Raw genomic sequence first — 26,704 nt, 5'->3', positions numbered from 1 at the left:
ATGATGTCTGCCATTCTCCATGAAGACACGCCCCTCCTGTTATTGAAAATCTAAACTGGGATGGAAAAGTCAACATTAGCTATATCTAAGGTGGATTAAAGTCACATTCAGCCTTGATCTATGATGAAGTCTAGGATCTCTTTGAAACATAGTCTGTATATAAAGAGCTATGCTTTGAAAGCCAAAAGAACAAAATTACAGGGGAGTCCAAGTCAAATATGCCCTATAGCCTCTAGTTTTGTGGTTAGTCTGAAATAACGGAATAAATATGTAAAATGAACTCAGCTCCACTGCATAGATTCTTTAAATTAGTTCCAAAAAACTGCTGCAAAATAGACATTTACTGGACTTTGACTCTGGAGTTAGATATATTGTTAGTTTGAAATGATGACATCACTTAGCAATAAAATTTTCACTACAGTTTCAACGCTGTCCATCACTTTCCTGCACCAAAACATCACATCTCATTACTTTCTAAATGAAAATAGAGTCCCAGTCATATTAATCAACTCGTGGAGTCTCGCAGGTGAGGCTCATAAAAGAGTGTCCAATTTTCCCAGGACACTTGAAGACAACAGCATTTATTCATCGATGACAGCTGCTGGAGTTGATGAGATGACGTCGTCCCTCTTGAATCGGGAGGATTCAACCAAACTTTCTCACAGTCACAGCTGCGTCAAGCTGCGCAGAAATACACACAGTGAAAGCGGAAGTTAAGCCATTTACCTAGAGAGTTAAAGTATCTGTCGGTAAAAAAAAAATAGAAATAAAAATAATAAAAGACATTTATTTGCAGAAAACAAGTGGGAAATTTAGGTGTGCAGGTAAGTGTGGGACAACGTGGTGCCGATATTGCCTCAAATAACAAACAAATTTAAAAACTAACGATTGTCAAACTCCCAGCTCTGACACTGTAGACTTTAATTTATATATATTCTATACAATTACTCACAGAGCCACCTTAATGTGCACATGTATTTCTGCTTCCTTCCCTCTCTCCTTCTCTTTTACCCTCTTTATTCACCAAGCAGCGCAAAGACATGTAGACAATATGGAAACACTAACAAATCCAGATGTACAACAGATGGACAGATGTTACCTATTTGCTAAACATAAAAGGGCACAGATAAGTATAATGGGACAAAATAAATAAATAAATAAATAAACAGTACCTAAACTGAAAATGAGAAGAAGACAAGGGGAAGTGGAAAAGAAAAGCGAGAGGCGGGGAAGAAATTTAAGAAAACAGAGGGCTGTTTGGGTTTGGATGCATTTCAAGCAAGCTTGCAGTTTAGTATCATTAATTCTTTAGTCATAAATACACTTATACATACTCCACATAGCATAAATGTTACCCTAGTAACATGATTACATTAGTTGTTTTTTTTTCATTTAAAATGGGAATTTGGGTGTTTCCAGACTTCAGTGTCAAATTATTTGCCTAGATAGAATAAACACATATTAAGCCATTAAACCAGAATAACAAATTTTTCTTCGAAAGTTGAGAAAACTAAATCGAGGATTTTACTAAATTGAATATTTTATTTTGAAAGTTGCAACCGGAAGTCATCTAAGCCGGTTCTGGCTGACTTTCCACTTGTGGTAACTGTCCTGAGGGGGACGGCGAGGAGAGCTGTGTTTTACTTTTCTCTGGTTTATGGACACTTTCTTTGTTGTTGCTTTTAACTATAAGTAAAGCGGACGCGTTTTATGCCTCTTTAAAGTGTATTTTAAGAAACTTTCTTTAAAAAAATGTAACGCACAAGAGGCTGTGTGTTTCCAACGCCTGGACTTATTCAGACGGCTAACCTCTCTGGGTTTGAGGTTTGAACGATGCGAGCGAGTGCAACGTTACTCGGATTTAATTTTTGTTTTTCAGTTTATCGAAAAGAAAATGAGGAAAGGACGTGAGTTTTACTCGTCATTGGAAACTACAAGGGGTAAGTCACGAGACTTAATTTATGCATTTTCCCATGTAGGGTTACGGTGGGTGTATTGTTCTAATATTTTATCACACAACTCTTCTCGACTGCCGTTAACGCTAGAAAGCACAACATAAGTTGACCTAATTTGCTGCATGCAGTAATTTAACATAACTCAGTTAACGCGAGTCGCTGTTTGTAAAAAATGTGCTAGCATGGCTATATATTTTACAACAGTTGCGTTATATGTTAATATAAGCAATGTTATCAAACATATTTCTGTCTCGATAAGTCCTGTTGTTAATTCGGCATCCCACCAATAATTTAAAGGTGCTTTTTTGTGCAAAATAATCAGAATCAGAGAGAGGCAGGCTAACGAAAATGGTATGTTATCCGCAGTTCTGTATTTCTCCTCCAGTGCACAGCTGGAAAAGTTAGGCTTTCTTAAACTTGTTGGTAGGAAGTGAGCCGTAAAAACCATTTAACTTTTAACTTTTGGTTATTTTGACCTTTTAATGAGGCCGATTTAGAAATTAGATTTCAATGAATCGGGGGTGTTTGTGGTTATTTTTTATGGTAGTGAGGCTTTGAAATAAGGAGGAACATATTAAATTTATACACCTTTGAATGGAGTTTGGCAAGGGCTGTTGCTTCTCTTCGTCCTCTTGTAACAGAGAACAAGGACACGTTTTTTCTCCTCCTGAATTCATCCACATTATACTGTAGTTAAGCCATTGATTATCTACACACGTTAAACAGCAGTGTGTCTACTAGGAATTAAACAACCAATTCATGTCTCAGAGGTCACTGAACCTCATGCAGCTATGATATGGAAATCTTCTGCAGGTGTTGCCAAGTTTAGGATAAACAGCTGAGTTAATAATTAGCTGACTTCAACTGAAAGCATCTGAGATGAATCCCCTCAGAGAAAAGGGGCCGGATCAGCACCTGGAACACTGTTGATGAAATTATTTGCATTAATTTTGTGCTAAAGCTCTTCAGTTTACCAACAAAAAAATTGTGCAGATGTTCTGACATTATAGCTGTCTAAGTATGACTTTAGGAGAGAATTTGTTTGTAGCACAGTGTTATCCACAAAACATGACAAGAAATGATGGAAGTTGTGTTTAAGTGGAGTATCGCTCTTTCGCTGGCACTGTCAAAATGAATGTTTGGTCTCACGCAAACTGTTCTGGTTGCTGGTGATGGATCAGTCATTTTCAGGCACTTAATCTTGGTGTGTCCTTTTAGCTGGCATTTAACAAACCCACATTTTCTTTTATTACAGCTTCAACTGTCAGTGTTGACGGTAAGCCACATGCCATACAATACCTCACCTACAACATGTTGTGTCATGCCACGCTTCTATGGGAGGGTGTTTTGTGGTGGTTTTGAAGGTGCAATTAGGTTTGATTTAGCTGCCAAGTGATGACGGGGTACTCTAGCTTTTATGGGCCTCCTGTCTGGTGTCTACGTATATGAGTCAGTGAGTTTCGCTAGAAAATACAAGGATACTTTCCTGTAGTTAAGTTGACAGCCTCATAAATGTCAGTGAAGTTCATTTTGGCCCTCTGGCTTTGTCATTTGATATCACAGCACCTTGTGGAGGGCCTCACTGGCAAATACAACATTTGATTGAACCTGTATGCCATGGGAAAGAGGACACTTTTAGACATGTTTGCAAATCTTACTGTAACTGGCGAGTAGCTGATATATTTCTGGATTTACTGTGTTTCAGAGATGATGTTTGTTTACCATTACAAGGTTTGAATATAGATGATCCAAACATAGCTCAAATCAGCGGTTTAAACTGGGCGCAAATCTCTCTGCACCATAATTATGGACAGGCTGCTGATCCTTCTTCCTGCAGTTCAGGAAGTGCAACTCATGCCTTCCTGTACGACATACCGCACACAGACAAATAATGCAAGTGGGTCAGTTCGGGAGTCGCATTGTCATTGCGTGGGTCTGGCAATGATCGAGGAGCATTCCAGTGCACAAATACATTTGATTTAGGTCAAACCAAACAAAGGCGTCACTTGCGAGACTGACTGACCGACTGTCTCTAGTTAAATTTATTCCCCGACCCCCCCCTCCTTTTCTTGTACAGCTCTGCAGGAATGCAGCTCATAGAAGTTATTATGATCATGAGCTGTGCAGTGGAATTTTACCATGTCTCCCCTTCTCCACATTCTCTCAGCCCCGGTCCTAATGTGCAACGTGTCCAAATGGTTTGGTTCCAGCAAGCCAGGAGCTGCTGTGCGAGAGTGTACAGTGACCGCATTGATGTCGACTCAGGGAATATGAGTCAGGGTGGATGCCGCTGCAGAACTTTAGATCAAGTCTCAGTGTGTGATTGTATTTGTATTTGATCAGAGGAAGCAAGACCATAGATTATAACTCTATTATTTGATCAGAAGAAGCAAGACCATAGATTATAACTCTATACTGTAATCCTAGCTCAAAGGCATCAGCTAATCAGAGTCTGTAGTCCTGTATGTTTTGATCTTGCATCTGATAAATAACTAAACCATCTGAGAAAGTTTTATAACAATTTGTAAATAGGTGTGGTTAAAATGTCTTCCATGATTCACCTAATTGTCACTGGCGCTTTATGCATTTCTTGAAAATAATGCGTGTCTTGCCTCTAAAGCTCTTTTGAAATCAACTAAATTGCACATTCTTCCATGTCATTTGAAAGACAGCTTTGCAAGAATACTGAATTCGATTTAATGCTTTGCTGTGTCATTGGCATTTTGTATTGTGCCAGCCATGCGGTTAAGGACAACAGCTAGAGAGAATTCCCCTGGGGCTAGAGTAGGGTAGGGCAGTTTAAGACCAACAGCAGCAGAAATCTGCGGTATCTTTGTTCCTGTCACTGTCTTTCCTTCTTCTTTCGGGATATTTATTTTGGGAAAACGACCTTGACAGGAGTCTGTCTTTCCTGACCTTCTCTGCATCTCTTCCTACAAGCTGCAAACGGCTTCAGATGTGTGTTGTTTTCAAAAGTAACTCCTGTGTTGCTTCAGTATCCCTTTGACCCTGCAGTGTGCTGTCTGGACTTGTTTTTAAGTGCTGTGATTGATGGGTAATTTTTGTCTTCTTTTTAGGTGGTTTCTAAAAGGACATGAGGAGGAAATGACACAAGAAGACGCATAAAGACAAAGGATCAGTTATAAGCATAAACGTCGTGGCGCTCCTGCTTTTACTTACCATTTCTGGATTTATTGACAACAGATTACGTGGCGTTGCCTGTCTGCCTTTGTGAGGAAATCCCTGATGCATTCATTCGCCCCCTCTCAACATGCTGGCTCTGAGGCTGGAGCAGGGCAGGCGAGGAGGTGGTGAAGTTGATCGCCTGCAGAAAGGGGCCACTGTGGCTTGGCAGGGTCGCCAGTCAGGGAGGCCCCCTTCTCACGAGCAGCGCATTAACATCAGGGAGAAGATCTCGCAGTGGGAGGGTCGCAGTCAGCAGGGCAGCAGCCAGGATGCAGGGGTGAAGGTGCATTCTCCAACTGTATCCCGAACTCTGTCTGGTGATGTCCTGGGCAACGGGTGTTCCAATGAGGGATCGAGAGGGGGGCTTCAAGTAAAACCTAGCCTCTCCAAATCTACGAGTTTGGGCTTAGATTTTCGGGAATCCCCAGCACAAACTGGACACGGTCTGGTTGGTAGGAAGTCAGAACCTCTGCAGAAATCTTCCACTGGATTTGCAACCCCAGGAAGTAAACCACTTGCAAGCTCCAAACAAATCCTCAGTGCCAATGGCGACCAAAAAACAGATCGCATTGAAGTAGCTTCTAAACCTCTACCTCTGTCAACTGATGACCAAGAAGACAACATGCCCGCGGGAAACTTCTATACTTCTCGGGGTTTCTGGCGTAAGCTTGAGGGGGACAGACTGCTCTGGGAGAAAGGCAGGAGTTGTTCAGGTGAAGCTCAGCCTCCTCCCAAACCTCTGCGGACATTCGAGTATCAGGGAGCCAACAACAACAACACGGGGAACACAGTACGATGGGACAGCAGATCCCCTCACATCAACCGCTCCAATATGAGGAGCAGGAGGGTAGCCCAACCACCCAGCTTTCCACCTCCTCCATGTCCTGAAGCAAAGACTAATGGGATTTCGAGGCATAAAAAGAACAGGTGAGTCAATGCACAAAAACTTTTTTTCTTTAAATCGACAGGGGATGGAGTTTCTTGCAGTGCTCTACGTGTTTCTTCTTGTGCTCCTGCTTATGGAATAAGAAAACAGGGTTCCCGTGGATCCTTTAAAAAGTCATAAAAGGCATTGTATTCATTAATCTAAAAATAAGGCCTGAATGGGTATTAAAATGACAAAATAATATTTCATAAGTCTTAAAAATGCTCAGATATGGGAGGTAGGATTTAATGAATTGTTTTTTTTCTGACGGTATGTTGTAAAATCTCAAAATAATTGGTAACATCTATTTTTTTGTTAAATAATTTAATAAATTCCTTGTCTTAAACACGTCATGATGGGAATCCAAGTAATATTACATGCAGCGCGACAAACACAAAATCTCCAAGAAAACAGGACGTAACTATCAATTATTTCCCGGTTCTGTTGGTACACCAAAATGATACTTTTATGATTTTTTGTTTTATGTCATACTAAACAGTTGGGCAAAATTGTCCTTCGTCCCCTTTGGCTATTAGAAAATTAGTCTTAAATATTATTCCAAGCGGCAATAAAAATGTCTTAAAAGTGTTAAGACTAACTTGCCTTGAGCTGCAGGAACCCTGGAAAAGTCTCAGATGAACATTTAATGTTCTGCTTTAGACTCGCACAGTTTCAGATGTTATTGAATATCAGCCGTGTTTTAAGGACAATCTTGTGGAGGATACTGAGTCTAATTGTTGGCTGAAGTCCAGGTGGGATGTCACATGATATCTGGCAGCATTGTTCTCTATTGTCTGCATGTAGCCTAGTTCCTCATCAGCCACCAGTCCAGGGTCATCATCAACACGCACACACACACACACACACACACACACACACTTGCTCTCTCTCATTCACTGAAGGCTAAGCAAAACAAGACACAACTTGTAACTCATAGATGCATTTGGCTGAGGGGTTAATAGTTGACATGGCTTGTAATAATGCACCTTTCTGTAACTTACATGTCCTGGTGTTGTCTGTCATTATCACCCAAACACTGTCCAGGAGTTGTTGACAGAGTATAATAAAGACAACTTCCACTTCAAAAGTGAAATAACAAAAACACATTCAGCCTCATAATATTATTGATTTTGAGAGGGGTGTCTGTTTTTAGTCTGTCCTCACTGATATAAAAGGGGTGGACAAAATAATAGAAACAAACCATGTCCTCCAAAATGACCATACAGTTTAATTATTACCTCTCTAAAACTGAACATCATAACCTCCCCAAAGGTGGGATTTATCACAGGACTGTTTTATGAAACTCCATTAGTTTTAGCTAAGTGTGCTTAAATAAACTGGCAAATGCAGTAAAAAACAACTGGCAACTATATCTATGAGGTTTACTTCTCAGTTAAAGGGGAATACCACCTAAATTAAAAATACCAATATGTTATTTCCATGTCGGAGGGAAGTTAAGTCAATATTTGTGAACATTTTTGTTGTGTGGTCACAAATCATTTGTTTATTTCGGGGTTGCAAATTGAAAGCACTTTCCTTAATTGATTATTGGTAAAATTAACTATCAATTGATTGATTAATTATTATAAAACATAAACTTTGCTAATTTCACACAATATCACTTGTGTGTTTCCCTCAATCAAAGCTCACAGCAACATATTGAATACAATTTAACAGCATTGCATAGCCTGTTGATTGATCGATTAACTTTCTCATGTTTGATTTAATTCTCCATAACCGATTATTTGATCATCAATTTTTTGTTATCGTCCCTAGTTTATTTGTGTGTTTGATTTAATGACGGTTAAAGTCTTGAGCTGCTCCATAGACAATGAATGGGAGCCTGATTTTATGGACCCACAGAATGTTTTTCTTTTTTTTTTAAATACCAAAATGTGTTTTATTTTATTGTTGGGTTCTCATTACGAAAACACATTTGCCTGATTGCTGGGATACCCGTCTTCCACCAAATTAGCTCTGAACAGAAGTAAACATTGTATTGATTACCTGGGAACTTTTGTTTTTGGTTTTACCCAAAAACAAGCATGGAGCAACTATTAATGAGACCACTCTCATTAACACACAATGAGACTAGAATATGACACGCCCATTGACATCATCATGGTTCACTGTTAACGTCAGCTTCCAAGTTGGAACTTCAACTTGGAGCAAAATTAGGTGCGGGAAGCAAAGCGGAACTGCTTCCATGTTGGTGGAAAAGGGGTATCAGTGAATCTTTCCCAATTCATTGTATGTGGAGCTGCTCCACACTTTATACTTGATGACATGCAAATTTGAGTTTCAGCACTCTGGTGTTTGATTTGGGAGAGAGATATTCATGCAAACTTATATATTTGGTCCGTTTTAGACCACAGAAATAACCATAGACTGTATGAATAATGGATGTAGCTACCGTGACATCACCCATTGGTTTAGGGACTCACATTTTGAGGCCTCGACTTGGGCATTTTGGATGTTGCCATCTTGTTTGTTTGGAACTAGAAGTGACCATATTTGGATTGCACGGTGGGTCCGATTGAAAAGCCAAAGACACTATCCACAGAGGGCCTGTCACTTTAAACTACCCACTCTTAATTACATTTAAATTTGAGCCTAAATTTAACCTAAAAGATTGACTTAAAATAAAAAATTCACCCCCTGTACAGTTTTCATTAGCTCTAGAGACCAAAGCTGTTTTTTGTACTCAGCTGTAAAAATTATCATCTTTGCTATAAAGTTGGGCCTATTAACATGGGGTGTCAAGGGGTGACTGGCTCCTGAAACTGGCCTCAAGTGGCAATTAGAGGAAGTACAGTTTTTGCCACTCCTGCATTGGTATCTGCCCTGAAGGATGCTGCTTGGGTATAATATATACACATTTTGAAAATGGGCATCTTTCTCCTTTAAACTGGCAAAGAGCCTCGTGTGTTGTATGTGAATATGAGTGCAAGAAGAAAACTGATAGAAACATAGCTGTGTTAGTGTGATAGGCAAACCCAGAAGTAATAGTAAAGTTACACAGTAACAGTGACAGATTCAGTGTCAAAGTGCCCACCCTCTGGAACACGCTCCCTGCGAATATCCGAAACATCTCATCTCTGGACATGTTCAAAAAACTCCTCAAACACCATCTGTTCACCACAGCCTACAGCCTCACATAACTCTGTCTCCCTGCCAGTCACTCATCTTTGTACCTCTGTTCAGTTTGTTTGTTTGCTCGTTAGTGTTACATTTTTATCCAGTTGTGTAAAGCGTCCTTGGGTTTCTTGAAAGGTACTATATAAGTTATTATTATTACTATTATTCTAATTACATAAACAAAATATATTGTGCCTTTTGGATAATGTTGAGTTACACCTCACATGTGTTCTATGAAAAGTCCTTATATTATATAAGATATTTTAAGAAGAGCACAGTTTCAGCATAGTTTAATTAAAGGGAAATTACTTTTTTTGTTTGTCAACAACTATCAGTCATGGAGTATAACTGGAATTTGCCCAAAGGGTACGCAGCTGACCAAATTTACAAGATGCTCAAACAGTTTTTACCCACCTAATTAAGTAAAAAGTTGCCCAGTCTGGAAACACTGCATCTAATACTAAAAAAAAAACATGATACATAGATTGTTTCTATTATACTTTATTGAGTAGTGTTATTGACATTTTTCTTGTTTGGTTTGTGTCAATAACTTCTCTTGCCTTCTTGCCAAACAGCAGGCCTATGTAGCTCTACAGGGCTCCTTGTTTACCAACTTCAGAGGAAGCCATCAGCTGTCATTCATTCTTGTACGTTATGAAATACCTTCGTGGGGTTAGGTATTACATCACACTGAGCTGTGAATCATGTAACAGTCGCTGCTTCAGCACTCAATGTGCATTACAAAAGCAACAAAAGTCAAGTGCAGTTCAAAAAAAGTAACTAAAACTTGAACTGAACTTGTAAGAAGACCTAGGTGATAGTGAATCAGCTCCAACTAAATAAAGCTGTATCTTATTTTTAACTTAGTCCAATTGTAACGTAAGGTTTTAGTGGAGGAAAGTTGCGCTTTGACCTAATTTTCACTACAACACCTGACATTGTCATGTTGCCAAATGCTATCTCTGTCTCAGTCCTGTCATAATCTTTTTCCTTGTTAAAGTTTTGAAAAAAAAAACCCTCTTGTACCATGTGCTGAGCCATTTCCTTTCCCGACAGTTTATCACACGCTTTCTTGCTGTGTTTGATATCAACATAAGGAATTTTGTGGTGGGACACTGACTGAATCTAAGACAATAGGGTGAACAATGGTATGGTGGTTATCTTTAGGACAGCAGCCAGGCCTGTCTTTTTCACTGCCTTCCCTTCCCTCCCCGCCACAGGAAGTCCTTTGAGTATGAGGATGCGGCGCGTCTGACGGCGAAGCAGGGCACGCCGGGGGGCGAGGATAGACACTCAGGCCTTTACCATGCCTACTCTGATGACAATATTTACGAGGACATTGTTTGTAAGTTGAACTCCTTGTGTCATCGAAACTTTTCAGAGCTAGTTGTGAATGCACTTCTGTCTGGAACTTTTGATCAGCACTCTGACAGTCTGCCTGTCATGCATTTTAAACCACTTAACTTCCCACTGGTTCTGTTTAAAAAGAAACAAAGACAGGAAGTCATAAAGACTTTTTGGTTCCTGTCATTGGTCGAAGGTACAGTTCCAATTTTTAATGCCCCATTTAGAACTTGTTATATTACCATAACAGAGCCTGTGAAAGATTGATTCAGTACAGGGAGCAGTGAACTTATCTGGAAAAATCATTGAAGAGCATTTGGGAAAACTGGGATCTCACATTTTTAGAGTTATATTCAAGATGGGAAAGACAGCAAACTGTATAATACAATGATTTTTACAAAATCAGGACAGGTAGTAAAAACATTTTTTTAGACAGCTGTGTCTGTATTAGCCATTTTTGTCCAATGGTAGAAATTAGACACATGTTAGTACTGTTTTGAAATGAAAAGTGTCTTTATCTAGAGGTGCTTCAATTAGTCAATCTAAAGAAAATGAATTGGCCACAACCAAACTACGTTCAAAATCAATTAATTGGTTAATTAATAGGATCTTTCAAGCTAAAATGCCAAAATATCTGTTTTCAGCTTCCCATGCTTTTTGTTGTTACATCTGATATTAAAATTAGTATCTTTGGGGTTTGGTTGAATAAAAGAATATCAATACAACTCCAATTCTAAACAAGTTTGGACGATGTGCAAAACAAACATAAAAACAGAATGCAATGATTTGCAAATCCGTTTTGACCTATATACAATTGAATACAGTCCAAAGACACGATATTTGATGTTTTAACTAATAAAGAAAGTTAAAGATTTCAGATTAAGTGTATATTTCTAAAAAACAAAGTTTATCAGTTTGAACATAAAGTATTTTGTCTTTGTACTGTATTCAATTTATTATAGGTCAAAGAGGATCTGTAAATCATTGTGTTCTGCTTGTTATTTACATTAAACAGAATGTCCCAACTTTTCCTGAACTGCGGTCGTATATAAAGTTTGCAACATTATACACAGCATCTTGCACTATTTTCACATTTCAAGAAAGAAAAATAATTGACTAATAAATTGACAATGAAGTAATTGTTGTCACATAAGCCCTTTCTGTATCCATATTTATTGAAGTGGCTATGGAAATAATTAGGATTTCTTTTTTTATTTATTTGCTTTTATACTGAGTGTCTTCTTGAAAGCAAGCATTGCTTATGTTTCCCATTACCCTGTCTTCCCTCAGGTGAAGTGACCAGAGATAACCCCTATGAGGATGTCAAGCTATCCCCAACGTGTCTCCCTATTGCCAGGCCAAAGGTATTGGAAAATATACAACTTATGTCTCTCACACTCCAAAGGTGTTTTTCATTAGTTGATGTCTGTATAAAATAAGCCCGGCCTAACCTGAGATTCTAACAGAGGAAGTAGGAAGTACTGTAATTTGATATTATTTCCTAAAACTAAGAGAAGACTCCACTCTCCTTGTCTTCCAGCTGCCCCCTAAACCCCAAACATTGCACAGCTATGCTGGCAAAGTGGAGAGGAAAAAGTTCCAAGGGTCAGCAACATCCAAATCCACAACACTTGCTGATACTCCCAAACCAGCAACACCGCGGCGCACAAGCACTCAAAAAATACAAAGAACACCTCAGGTAAATAACGTAAGCGTTGTGGCATTAGTCATTTTATTTGGATACAATGGTTGACTAAGATGTATTTTTGATATATTGCCCTATGGTTGACAAACAAAATGCTATGTGCTCTGTTGAATGGTGAATCATGTTGGAAAGAACAAGGGGGCGTGACTTGTTGAGCAGGAAGGAGAGGACGCTGAGAGAAATAGATAGTGGTAGAGCAACATGCTTTGTGAGAATTCAGACAGAACACATGAATTCAGTCAAACAACTCATGGCAGTGGGAAGAGCGTGGACATGGAGTAACTTTGACGCTAAGGTACAGTAATAAAACAGACGTATTGATGTATACATATCTGTAAAGTTGACTAGGAAAGGATTGAAGCTTCATAACCCGCGTGACACTTGCACTTGCATATAAACAGGTCTGAGGAATGCAATTCAGGGCTATTTTTGGATGGTATTTTAACAAGATGACTTTGTTGACGTGTTTGTTTTCAATTATCTAATATTTAAAAAACACATTTTAGAATAAAAAGTCATAAAAAAAACATAACATTTAGTTGTTTTATGCTTTCCTTACACTGTTTTAAATCAAATTGTTGACAAAGATGTTTAAACGATAACATAATAACACTTCACTATGTATTTTTTTGCTTAACAACAGCACCATTGTCATAGTCCGGGCATTTTTCTTTCTTTCCATACACTGTCATAAGAGTTTGCCTCCTCAGCTGGAAGTGTGTCGTGTGTCCTCTTTAAGATAAGTTTAAGCTTCCTGCATGCGCCTGTTTTTTGTGTGTTGAGTCCAACTCTGCGGGCCGTAGTTAACTCTCCCAAATACTCAACTGTGTCCTCGCAGAGCACAAACAGAAGAATGCAGGAATGTAAGGTTAAAAAAATGCTGAAAATCTATAATATAATTATGTACTTAGTGGCTGTTATATCATGATTCCCTGTAATCATGATTCTATAATGGCAGTGAAATTACGGGGCTGACAAGTACCTGTGTGTGTGTGTTTCTACTACACAGTACGTCAACAAGATTGAGACCATTTTTGATGACAAGCGAGGGAGAAAGAGGGTAAAGAACCAGGTCTCAGTGCGAGGTAAGACACACACACAGACACACACACACACACACACACACACACACACACACACACACACACACACACACACACACACACACACACAGAGACTGTCACAGACTCCCAAAAATGTCACTCACATCAACACTTCAATAAGATTAAGTTGAGCCTCTTGGTGGAAATACCCAGCTTTGATGGTACACACGAGGCCAGCTGCAGCAGACGAAGCTGCTGATTATGAAACAAAGGCTGACTGTCTGCATCTGATTATGGCTTCTCAAGTCTTTTCCATTCCTCTGCCTCAACATAATCTCTCTCCCCCCTTTAATTCATATCAACAGAGGAGACCAGTGGGACAGAGAGCGATGCTGAGGACAACACCAAAGGTAACACCAAAGAGTTAATATGTCTGTAGTGTCCCCTTATGTTTAGTCTGGTTTTATGCATGAATGAAGTAAGAAAGCCTAGTTTTGTCAGTTAGGATTCACTGACACTCCCAAATATAAACATAGGGCTGCATAAAAAAAGGAAAATTTCATAGCATCTGTTAAGAGTTTACTAACCAGGAATGTTGTTACTGCTCTTCAGTGCTAGTTAATGCCAACCATGTTAAATACCTCTGTCCAGTCAAGTGATGCACTACCATAATGGGACCACAATGTTCTTAATTATACACGATGGGAACATTGATACTACAGTTAGTCATTTTTCTTTCAAAAATTCCAGGCTGGTTTCAGTCTCTTAAATGTGAGGATCAGCTGCGTTGCTCTGTTTTATGGTCTCCAGCTATGCTAGCAGCTCTGTGAGGCTGTAATTGCACACACTGGTGCTCTCAGCTAAATGCTGTTGACATGCTTATGATAAAAATGATAACGTTCATTAGGGAGTGGTGTTGCTATATACTGATATTGACTATGACTGTGATATTTTAAAAGCAATCCAGCACTGGGGATGGGCAATATGGCTGTAAAATAATATCACAACATTTCAGGATATTTTTGCAATAATGACACATTATGATGCTGATGCTGATAATGAGAATATTTTATCATTAATTCCGAGAATATACAATTGCAACAAATAAGTGTTATAGTTGTATATGTAAACATAAATTTAGTTCAAATACTCAGTAAAAACTGAACAAATATTACAGCAAAATAAAATCAATCAAAAATTGCACATCTAAACAGTTATATATATATATATATATATATATATATATATATATATATATATATACTATAGATATATAATTTTATATGCTTATGACCACAAAAATTATATATATATATAAATGATTGAATTGTAATTGTTTTTTGTTTGCACTGCTTTTTCTCCTCCACTCTTCTTGCTGTAGCGTGTGTCAAAAATACTGAAAAGTCAAATATAACAAAGGCTAATCCAACCAGCACCCTCTGCAGGAGGTAATAATGAGGCTCTGGGAATATTAACCTTGATAAATTCACATAATACCACAACTGTTAGATACACAGTACCAGTTATTTATGGGCATTGTTTTGGAAACTGTGTTGTCAAAGTTAACTTCAGTATAATACTGTATATTGATATCTAAAATGCCTCATATTGCTCCAGTGTTCTGGATGGGATATGTCCCAGGACAAGCATTTAACATGTCGTCTCATTGTGTGGTGTCCAGCAGGCTCCAGGAGATCAGTTTACATCCAGTCTACACTGAAACGTCGGCCAGCCTACCGCACCCTGGAGAGAGACCTGATCCAGCTGCAGCAGCAGCAGCAGCTTTTCCAGATCTTTGTGGTGGTGTCGCTGAGAAAAGGCTCCCCAGGAAACACCTACTCCCCTGAAATCACGCAGCAATTCCCCAAAATGGTCAGAAGGAGCTTTTAACAAACCCCTACCCTTATTTTAGGCAAAAGACAAAACTGTACTTTGTTCATAGTGCTCCAACTGAATGGTATTCTGTGTGACTGGGATAATTTCATGTTCAAAATATAATCTTGTTTTGGCAAAATTAAAGGAAGATGATTCCTGTCATAAGTGATAAGGAATCAGGGGGGCCTTCTCAAGTTTATTGGAGCTTTTAAGTTGTTGATTTTTTTCCCTTCATATTATTATTATTGTTCATATTTTTTATTATTATTATTATTTTTTTAGCACCTATCATCATATTATAATTTGGCCATTTTTAGAAGATGTTTTGCCCCAAGCCCCTATATAAGAAGCTAATTATTTGGTGGTGATATAGAACAAGTGGTTACTTGAGACAGGTAAACCTTGCATAAGTCATTCTTAATATCTCATACTCATAAGTTCTATAAAATGATGTTATTATGCAGTTAAATGACCACTGAATTCACCTTGGTCCCCCTGGTAACCACTTTAAGGAAGTACTTTGAAATACTACTGCTGTAACTGGAGTCCCTCTGTTTCAGTTTGAGAAGTCCTCCCGGCTCTCCAGAGAAGCTGAGGATCAGCTGAAGGTCATTCCCAAGTTCTGCTTCCCTGACTCACACAACTGGAAGCCCTCTGCACACATGCCAAGGTAAGCACATGCACTACAGTAATATTTTAACAGCATGCAAAATGTATACAGAATTAACTGCTTGCCAACGGCTAAGCAATTGGCACAATGGTAACATGATCCTGAGTTCTTTTTTTCATCTTTCATCATTTCCTTTTCTTTTGTTCTCATTATACACACCTTTCATGTGCTCTAATAAATGTTGTCTGACTTTTCTTTCCTGTACAGCATTTAGATAAGTTCTGACACCGTAATTATCGGCTGTATTATGTTTAATACCCCCATTTCCTCTTTGCCTATTTATATCCTGAGCTGTAACCCATAAATTGCTGCTGCAACAACTCCAATTCCCCACAGGGATAATTAAAATTTCAACTGATCTAATTAAATCTCTGAGTGCTAAGGGGCATTGGGCATTCTGCTTTTTACTATCTAGTACAGCTCATTGTTGAAATGTGGGTTATGATCTCAACGCACACCGACTCTCTCTTTAAAACACTTATCTATTGTAGTGCAATAAACAGAAGACACACCTGTCTGTTTACCTAGTTTCTGTATGCTGTCTTTATATCTTTATTGATTAAACAGTCCTGACATTAATTAACCACATTCTTGTTGTTTGTTTTGCCTTTTTTCATCAAAGTATTCCCTACAGATATTTTTCTCTTTATTTTAGTTTTTATACAAGGATTTATGGCCGTTTTTACAATAATGGGTGCATCTTTTTTAGGCAGTAAGAAGTCATTTGAATAACATGTCCAGAGTATTAATTGCAGTATATCTTTACAGTGAGACCTTCTCCTTTGTCTTGACGGGAGAGGACGGCAGCCGCTGGTTTTGTTACTGCCGTAAGATCTTGGTGAGTTTGGATATGTTAACATTTATATCTGAATCATTCACTCGAGTTTGATGTTTTTTGTGTGTGTTTGTGTGTGTGTGTGTTTGTGTGTGTGTGTGTGTGTTTGTGTGTGTGTGTGTGTGTTTGTGTGTGTGTGTGTGTCTGTGTGTGTGTGTTTGTTGTTGTGTGTGTGTGTGTGTGTGTGTGTGTGTGTGTGTGTGTGTGTGTGTGTGTGTGTGTGACATGGCAGCCCGCCACATGCTTACTCAACATCTCGGCGGAGATGTGAATCAGTACATGTGAATCACAGACCATAAACCACTTCTGAATTGATGACAGAGCGCAAGAAGAATTTCATCATTTCCCTCTTTTCTTTTGCCTCACAAGGAGAACTGCTTTTAGGTCTTTTTAAGCAACTTTCCAAAATGCACTTTTTTAGGTTGAAATAATGTGGTATCTGCAGTTTTTATTTTGGTTTTTTAAATTTTTTTAAATCATTGTGAACATATTGTAGTTGTCTCATTAAGCTTTGTTTTTTGTCTTTGGTGTGGACAGTTAGGACAATTTTAACATGAAGAGTTTTATGTTTTGCTTTGTTGGTAGATAAGATAAGTCCTTCTATCATAAAGGGCTTTAGACGTTTATTTATTTTTTCTCCTATATACAAAGTTATCATTGAAAATACAAGTAATAGCATAGTAGTAGCATAGAAGTATTATTTGGCAGTAACCTCTGTTTTTACCTGCTTTATGACATGAAACTGTATGTGTCTTAAAGCCTATTGGAAAAGGGAAGAGGCTTCCTGAGGTGCACTGCATTGTCAGCAAACTGGGATGTTTCAACCTCTTTGCAAAGGTAAGGACTCTATACAATGCAACTACTGCCTTGTTTCTGCTGATAGAAGCCGCTATAGGGAGATGAAAGGAGCTGGATTTGCTGAAGTTAAGTGGAAATCCTCTTGAAGTGTGTGAAAGCTGCTCTCGTAGAACTCGTTGTTTGTGTTAGGATGGAATGAGGCTACTCTAGAAGATAATCCAGGAGTAAGGAGTAATCCATGGGTGTGTTTTTCAAAAAAGATATGATATGCAAGTGGCTCTGGCCCACCCGTTTTCCAGTCGGCTGAATGAAATTTACAAACAGTAAGCTTGAATATGACCAGGAGGAAAACTTTATTTATGTGCAGAGCTGCGTTTGGCTTTATTCTGTTGTTTAGACTTTAATCAACAACACCAGTTCTTTCAGGACACACTGTGATGTGTCTGTCTCTGTCTGTCCAGATTTTGGAGGAAGTGGAGAGGCGCAGGGAGATTTCCCCAGCGCTGGTTTACCCTTTTATGCGTAGCGTGATGGAGGCCCCTTTTCCAGCCCCTGGACGCACAGTCACTGTCAAGAGTTTCCTCCCTGGCTCTGGGAATGAGGTAACCCTTAAACCAGAAGAGGAAATGTTAATTAATACTTTTGTTCCTCCTAACCACTCTTCTCTGCAGACTCAGAATGACTCAGAATGGGAGGTTATCTGTGTAAACAATAGGGATAGCTATTTCAGCTTTGAGAGGTTCATGTTGGGACAGATTTGTGTATTATAACAATCAACAATATCAATTAAGTCTTCAGTCTGTATCAGACTCAGAATAAGTAAAGGAATGATCCTTCTCAAAACTCAGAGGAAACGATGCAAAATTACTTTTTTAAAATCTTTTTCAGCAGTTAGGTGGCTCTTAAAATTAAAACTGTCTTAACTGTCTTAAAAAGACAGTTGAATTTGGTGTCATTGGACAAAAATTCCATAGAAACCTTTGTGCATATTGTTATTCACAATATCTGTGAGAACACCACACTTCTTCACCTCCGCTTGGCTCTGTTTTCAAGGTTTAGAAAATCTAGCCAATAACAGAACACTTAAAAATATCAATTATATCAATCACTGCTGGTGAACTGCAGAAAGACTGTCAAATTAGGCAGTGTAGTTCAGATCTAAACTCACATTATGTTACTGCATTGCCTGGTTCTACCCTCAAATGTTTTCATAAACATATTTTAGTGTACTATATAGCTGTAAAAATGACATAGTTTGTGTCCCTGCCGCCATGTTGACGAATTGCCCACCAGCCGGAGCAAATGTTCTAATTTTACAGCTAAACAGTACACTAAAATGTTTTTGAAAACATTTGAGGCAAGAAATAGGCAATGCAGTTACAGAATCTTGATTCATATTTGATCAGCGCTGCCTAGTTTGACAGTTTGACTGAAGATCAGGAGCAGTGACTGACATGATGACAGCTGCGCTCTTACTGGTTGTTTTCATAATTTTTGCAAATTCCATTAGAAGCACTGTGAGGACACGGAGGAACATGATTTTATGTATCTATTTATTTTTTTACAAATTTTCTGCCTCATATACTACTGTTAGGATGAAGTGATGTGACATAAAAGTAACTTTTTGTCATTTGCTGAATAAAGTTATCAACTGTATCAACTGTATCAACTGCTTTAAGACACCAACTCAAGTTTCCACATCTGTGGCCAAACTCTGTCCTCCACCTATATGTATCAAAAAAAGTCTGATTTTACTTAACATGCACTCACCCAACAGTCAGTGTCCAACAGTTGGTGTAAACAGCTGCAGGTTATTCTACTGTATTTATCGTGTGCTCTTGTTGCTTTGCCAGGTACTGACGTTGTGTCGACCGGTGGACTCCAGACTGGAGCATGTGGACTTTGACAGTCTGCTGCAGTGTCTCAGTGTGGGGAATCTCCTGCAGGTGTTTGCCTCCCTGCTGCTTGAGAGGAGGGTCATCTTCGTCGCTGACAAACTCAGGTACTGAAACACTGCAGGGGCCACTTAACCATGGGTATATATAAGGATAATGAACCAAAACAATTCAAAAACAATGAGATTAGGCCATTAAAAAAAAAAAAGACTTCAACTTCACATGTGCCAGCTATTGTTGATGCTTGATTACATCACGCAGAGTCTGCGCCAGTGTCATTTATCTATGTTTAACTTGGCCTCAATGCTGAGCTATTGCAAAGTCCCAATGGCAAGTCAAATCAGGTTTATTTGTACAGCCTAATATCACTTACAGTGTCTCAGCAGGATCTACAGGCCCACAACAGTAATATGTCCTGTTACATTAGAAGCGGGTTATTATTTAGCAGGACATTCCTCAGTTAAGTAATAACCCACTGTATATATTACAAAGTAATGTTATCAAAAATAATAATTTATTGATATTGATTCTTAATATCTGAAATGGTCTCAATTCTAATTTTCAGCAGTATCAATACATTGGTAACAGCTGGGCTTTCTATATTGTTGTTAATGTTTACCACAGTCATTGGGCTCTTCTTAACCATTAACCAAAATGCAAATGAAAGTTGCAGTTGTCATGTTGTAGCCTTGTTATATTTATCTTAAAATTCCCAAATGGTATATAATGGAGAATTCTTTGATAGTCAGGTACTGCTTGATTAAAGCTTTTACAGTTGGTGACTTTAAACAATGTGGTGGAAAAGAATTGTTGTGTTAGCACACTACTTTCAGTGAGCTTTGATTGGTATCTTTGTGTCATATGATCTGGTTGTTAACTGAATGGCGTTTTTGTGTTTAATCCTCTCTCTCCTCTACCCTGTTCACTGCAGCGTGTTGTCTCGGTGTAGCCATGCAGTGCTGGCGCTGCTGTACCCCTTCACCTGGCAGCATACCTTTGTGCCTGTGCTTCCCGCCAGCATGCTGGACATCAGCTGCTCCCCCACCCCATTCCTCATTGGAGTGCTGGCACCCTGCCTGCCACAGCTGCTGGAGCTGCCCATCGAGGAAGTCAGTTAGAATTCTATCAATTAGTTTGAAATGATTGTCTGATTAGCAGTCTAAAGAGACTGGTCTGTCTATGTAGCAGGGTTTGCATGTTTCATGACATTCCGAGAAAAGTTACAATTAGGAAAAAAATGTTTTATTTAATTTTATTTATTTAACAGAATGCTTTGGAAACGTTTTGAATATGCATTGTTTTGGCAATTTTTAAATATATGTTCCTAAAAATCCCGAAACATGTCCAACATTTGGCAAACTATGTTTCTTGTATTAATATTTCAAAATCTAGTGCTAGGCCGCTGTTGAACGTCACTAGTATATACAGATCAGACCTGCATCGCCAAGGCTGCTCCTGTTTTTGGGCGTAAGAAATGTGCTGTCACTTTAGGAGAGAATCAGGAAAAATGCTGAAAAGCTGTTGTATAGTGGGTTAACCAAGTACCAAGGCTTTTACGCTGAGATTTGAGGCACAGAAGATACTAAATATTCACTGTCAGGGTGATAAATGTCTGAATGAAGCTGGTGATAGTTATAAGTGATGGATGGCTAACGTAAGTTCATGTGGGAGGCTGCTGCAGTCATACAGTACAGCAGCATCACACTGTCGCCTCAAACTCAGTCTCAGCCTACAGATAAAACAGTTGGCTATTAACATGATAGTTGTTTACATAACCTTAATGATACCTGGTTATTCAATCAAATATACTCATTTGATTGAATTCCCAGGTATTGAGATCCAGACATCTATATATGTACAGATGTGAACTTAATTTATTAATGTATAGCAAACAGTCAGGTTCAGGCAAGGTTGCAAAATAATTATTAGACATGTCTACAAAACAAACATTTGTTTAACGAAATAAATGTATACAGACTTGTTAAAATTATCATCCAAACACAGTAAATTACAATGACATCTATAGGATCTTTGGTTTTCTATACACCAAAAAAGAGCGCAGCCTTGATGTTTTGCAAAGTACGCATATGTGCCAGTCTGTTTGGCATATGCAGCTAGTTGGCAGTAAGAATATCTAATGAGTGAGTGAAGGTAGCAAGCGTTAGCAGTTTGTGCATGCTAAATAATGTAGGGCTGTATTGGCCTATGGGAAACGAAGTAGAATGTTATGGAAAAGTTTTGAAAATTCATAGGTAAACATGTCCAGGAACCCTGATATATATTGTTTAGTGCCATCTTTTGACTATATATTTACTGCGTATTATGAGATGAATCAGAATTTGAGCAGTAAGGCCTCCACGGTAGTTTCCACTGTCTCTGAATAGGTTTGGAGAAACACCCTGAATAGACTGTTGCTCAGACTCACCCCACCTTATTATAACTCTTGTTGCGAAATAGTGAACTGTTGCAGTCTGTAACTGTCATTCTCTATCTTTACTGTCTCCCCAGGTGCTCATAGTGGATCTGTGTGCAGACAAGTTTGTCGTTCAGGTGTGTACACATAGCAGTGTATAAAGGGAATGATAGGTGTGGTCTCAGTGGGGAACGATGGCTTTGCCTACACTTGTCCCTTGTTTGCATGGAGAATGTTTTGAGAGTGACAGAGAAAAAATGATGTTACACCCACAAGCGTTGCAGAGATGAAACTATATAGGATGTAAGCTCAGAAGTGAATAATGTTATAGTGCAAACACGAAGGCTGATTCAGAGCGGCCGGTTTGTCAACAGCAATAACGTGGCCTGTTCAATTAATGATAAAGTTGTTTGTTTGGGTGTGTTTACATTTGTGTCTGTTTTAATTTGACATTTCACTGAGTGAGCGTAATCGTTGTTCAGACACAGTCTTCTATTAACTGCAAGTTAATGGGACATGCAGTGATTGACTTGTCACTCCAACATTAGCTGCCTTCGGTGCTGAAAAGCATTTGCTTCTTGTAACGTCGGATTTAAAACCCGCTGTAATTCCCAAACAAAAATGTACAGCTTTTTATTTATCAAAACAAATTGTCAAACATTATTTAGTTAGAAGTATATGATTTATGTTCCAGTCCACTTGCCAGGTAAAGATTTCCACTAAGGCCAGAAATATGTTGTGACACTGTGCAAGAAAGTTTGGACATGTTTGTAAAAGGCATCATGTGACTGCTGTTGACTTTTCCTGTGACGTGTCAACAGCTGGGCGACGAAGACTGCATCCTGCCCAGTAAACTGCAGGCAGCACTGCAGCAGATCCTGGAGGAGAGGGAAGACATCCTGAGACAGGAGGATGGAGACAGTAGTGGAGGTAAGATTAACAGAAATTACATGTTTTAAACAGTAATGTATGGCGGTCAGCTACTTTAGTTGACCTTTAGTAAAGTTGCTATGTCATCACATTTTAAAATTTTTTTATAATGATAGTAGTATTGGTCGATAGTTTTGGTAGTATTGGCCAATTAATTAGGCCAGCAAAATAATCGGGTCTCCCCAAACACCACTGTACAGCTGCTCAGTGATCAGGAAAGCCACCCTGATCACTGTGGACCCCTCTCACCCCATCCACCACTTCTTCCAGTTACTGCCATCAGGCAGACGCTACAGGGTCCCACTGGCCCGGAATAATATCTACAAGGAATCCTTCATTCCCTCTGCAATAACCACTCTGAACAACAAAAATAGACACTTTTAATCTGATTTTATTAATTGCGTTTTTAAGATGTTTCGAGTTTTTATGGAAACTGTGTGTATGATATTGATATTGATATTGCTTTTAAAATTCATTGCAATACATTGCGATTTATTACCGTTTTGAACTCATGTCCCTCAAGGCAAACTTTAACATCTGTTTTATTATTCTGTTATTTTAAGTGGCTATCAAAAGTTAAAATTGTATTTATAATATTAATAATTTAATTAGAAAATTGAATCTCTGTATCTCAGATAATGTTATTGTAAATTTATAGTACAACTCATCTGTTTTTGTCTCCATCCAAAATGTGGCCCTCCAGGTCAGCAGGCTGACCTGAGTTCTCTGGTGTCGGAGGGTTTCGCCCGGTTCTTCGTGGAGCTGGTGGGCCACTATCCTCTCCACATGGTTGAGTCCTCCAATGGAAGCAGAGAGCTGCAGCGCGACAGTTTCCGTAAATCTCACCCCTCCCGTGGAGTCCGCCAGTTCCTGCAGCTCTTCATGGACACTCAGATGTTTGCCGGCTTCATTCAGGACAAAGAGCTGCGCAAGGGAGGAGGAAGAGGTAAAGTGTTAATGCAGCAGGTTAATAGTTATTCGGGTCGATTCTTAATAAAAAAAAAAAACAATTCCCAGTGTGAATCACTTTGTTTTTACTATTTATTAGAACATGGTTGGGGGGCCACCTGGCATCCTATGGGGGGACCAGTGTTGACCACAAGCCATAAGTTGCCATGGTACCTAAAAGACCACAAAATTCAGCTTGTTTATCAAAAAGCTTTGGATAAAAACATGAAACACTTCAGCTTACACACCTAAAGAATAACTCGTGTTACCCACCAACATCTCTCCCCACCGCACCTGGTTCCTTCCTTTTTAAAAAGTCTCGACTTCACCTGCACTCTGTGCAGGCAAGAAGAAAATAAGAATATATCAGCAGAGGGCAGAGTTTCTGCAGAAAAATACCCCCCCTCCCCCAAAACTTATAGTGGATCATAAGTGATGATTAAGATACAGTACTTTTGTATGAGTCTTTACATTTCTCTGAAGGAAAATCCTGCATAGTTTACCTTCAAGATGTTCCATCCTTTTGATGTTCCCATAATGCTTTGCAAGCAGAAAATTTACCTGCAAAAGAAATTAAGTGAAATTAGCGTGTCCATCTTGACTTGCAATCAATACGCTTGTTTAATCAGTGTTGGAAGTTTACAGAAGTGTAGAAATGTGTCATCTGAAGAATATTTCACATAAATCGGGATTAAAGAAGTCAGATGTTTCCACTTACAGTAATAATCTAATAATCTGTTTAATAATTAAATTGTAGTGTTTAATTCAAACATACCAAACATACATGTGACCTAAGTTAAGAGTCAGAGCATGCACTAAACTCCAGTAACAGCAGGACGTTTGTATGAAAAGAAAATGATCTTAACCCTTTTTTTCAAAGACCAGAACAGTTAACCATGTTAAATTCAGACACAATTTAAACTTTGTTCATTTCATTTGAATATCTAATTCTGCACACGTTCTGTCTTGGCGTCTCAACATGCCTACTTCCTCCTAGGTCTCTTTGAGGTCAGAGTGGCTGAGTATCTGGATTCGTACCCTGAGCCGGAGCCAAGTGGCGTGAACAAATTTCTTAAAGGACTGGGTATGTGTCGCTCTATCACGAGGAGTTCACTTTCAAAGGTCTTTCAACAGCTAATCGTTTTTTTCTTCTTTAGGGAACAAGATGAAGCTCCTCCAAATTAAATGAAAACAGACCAACACCTGGCTTTAAAAAGAAAGACTTTGTAATTACAAACACGACACTTGTTGCTGCTGGACTTGCTGAGGTAATTAATGTAGATGAGAGTCTTTTGTTTAAGATGTGAATGGGACGGTGAGAGGTAAGGTTTGAGAGGACCAGGTTAATCTCATAGCCACGTCTGCACATCAGGGCGGTGCACTTTTTATCGGTTGAAAACTGGAAACGCTATTTCTCTTTTAGCATTGTTTTATGAAACATTAAGGACGAGGCACTGTGTCTTTAGAAAACTACAAAAATAACATTCCAGCTACTTAACCTCAGTTATCAACTTGAACATGAGTGGTTGTAACCATTTTCTCTTGGACTGGAAACATGTTTACTTCACATACAATGTGTGCATTTTACAGTAAATGCAGCTTTAGTGTCAAATCTCAATCTTGTAAGTACTTTACAATTGAAAATAATCTTCATGGTTCCAACCTGATGCATGTTTTTACACATATAATGTAATTCCATTATCCATGTCGCATTCCCTTTAGCACAAATATTTTGTTTACTGTGCTTCAATTTGTTTGCATTTCAGATCAAGTAGGTTTACTAACTCTGATCAGAGTATTTCAAAGTGTTAAGACTCCACATTAATCAACATTAATATTTACATATTTTCTTCTGTCTTTTTTCCTTGTTAACTGGAATTGTAAATATTTTTTACATTTTGCACAATGTTGAGAACCAATGTACAGTATTTGGAATATTTTTGTATTAAAGCATGGTGAGTCCTACATTAAATGGGTTCCCAAGGACAGCATTTAATGAGTGACTGTACTATTAATAATGCAAACACCTTGAAAACTGTGTTGTACAGGAACCCTGCGTAACTATAACACTGGTCATTAAACATTGTGTGGGGGGCTTTAAATACAGTGGCCCTGAGAACTCAACGCAGCGCAAATCGACAAAACGCATGCAAATATCTTAACCATTTAGGGACAAAAACTGCAAAAAACAAAATGCAAAACTGTTAACATGCATGGATGGTTACTTTGAAAAATATTTGCTAATGCTTGCTAAAAGTACCGTTTTTCACCCTCCATTATCTTGTGACAGACAGTTGGTCTGGCAACAATAAGCCTGAGCAAATTAAGAAAAAAATATTTAGTCGAAAGTTATTTTGACCTTCTTAAAATTAGATGTAAACTTACTAAAACACACAACTGACATTTTTTTAAGCTGTAATTTTAAGTGTTTCAAACCCTATGAATCATTACAATGTACGATAGATCAAAGAATTTCCGCTAAATTCCTCATCATGCTTTTCCACTTAAGGCACCGGAACAGAAAGCCTTTTGCATGATGTTCAATGCATGATAAATTAACTCTATGATTCACATTTACCAGCACATTATCTAAAGTGCCTCCTCAGCATGCACCTCTGAACTCACCCTATTCAATCTGTCCAATTCATACGATTAGGGGCCTGAAACCAAAAAAAGGGAGTCACCTGAATAATTTAGTTTGAAAATAATGTCCGCACAAAAGAGCCAGTCCTCCAGAGGACTGCTGTATTGATTGAATGGCACACCCCAGGAGAGTAAGGATAAAGAACTCTGGCAGAACAGGTTCTTCTTAAAAGTGAACTTTTTTTTTTTGCCCTATGCTTAGCCTCTCAGTGCACAACTTCCTCTTTGGCTGCATGCATCTCTCACTTCCTTTTCTGAGATCCTAAACCCAAAACATGGCCTGGAAACACTTTATTTGGACAGTCCATCTGATATTGAGAGTAACATTTCAAGAGCTTAATAGTTCAGATTTAATAAATTTAAGCTGTTGTGCTTTATTCTGTAGATTTGTATCTGTTTAG

General features: G+C 38.6%; 1 protein-coding gene across 3 annotated transcripts; it reads left to right on the top strand.

Annotated features, from left to right (window-relative positions):
• The first annotated feature begins 1,628 nt into the window (after positions 1-1,628).
• dennd2c (DENN/MADD domain containing 2C) lies at positions 1,629-25,651 on the top strand. Of its 3 annotated transcripts, XM_042491900.1 has the most exons (20): positions 1,629-1,940; positions 3,211-3,231; positions 5,033-6,068; positions 10,425-10,549; positions 11,839-11,912; positions 12,089-12,247; positions 13,263-13,338; positions 13,662-13,706; positions 14,978-15,168; positions 15,732-15,841; positions 16,610-16,679; positions 17,436-17,513; positions 17,936-18,076; positions 19,328-19,476; positions 20,301-20,478; positions 21,878-21,919; positions 22,604-22,712; positions 23,416-23,658; positions 24,658-24,744; positions 24,818-25,651. In XM_042491900.1, the coding sequence occupies exons 3-20, from the start codon at positions 5,227-5,229 to the stop codon at positions 24,847-24,849; spliced, it is 2,751 nt and encodes a 916-aa protein (XP_042347834.1). In that variant the 5' UTR covers positions 1,629-1,940; positions 3,211-3,231; positions 5,033-5,226; the 3' UTR covers positions 24,850-25,651. The 3 variants fall into 3 exon arrangements, with proteins under 3 accessions (XP_042347834.1, XP_042347835.1, XP_042347833.1); XM_042491901.1 differs by lacking the exon at positions 3,211-3,231 and having other exon boundaries at positions 14,981-15,168; XM_042491899.1 differs by lacking the exon at positions 3,211-3,231.
• Positions 25,652-26,704: the final 1,053 nt, after the last annotated feature.

Source organism: Plectropomus leopardus, chromosome 8 (genome assembly GCF_008729295.1).
Source record: "Plectropomus leopardus isolate mb chromosome 8, YSFRI_Pleo_2.0, whole genome shotgun sequence".
Taxonomy (NCBI): domain Eukaryota; kingdom Metazoa; phylum Chordata; class Actinopteri; order Perciformes; family Serranidae; genus Plectropomus; species Plectropomus leopardus.
Note: the sequence above shows the minus strand (reverse complement) of the source record. Positions and strands in the feature narration are given on the sequence as shown.

What these genes read in the sequence shown, in the direction of transcription:
- dennd2c (XM_042491899.1), top strand. Translation starts at nt 5,227, where the DNA reads ATGCTGGCTCTGAGGCTGGAGCAGGGCAGGCGAGGAGGTGGTGAAGTT. An exon ending in TTCGTCGCTGACAAACTCAG is followed by an intron (nt 19,477 to 20,300) that starts GTACTGAAACAC and finishes TGTTCACTGCAG; the next exon opens with CGTGTTGTCTCGGTGTAGCC. An exon ending in CAAATTTCTTAAAGGACTGG is followed by an intron (nt 24,745 to 24,817) that starts GTATGTGTCGCT and finishes TTTCTTCTTTAG; the next exon opens with GGAACAAGATGAAGCTCCTC.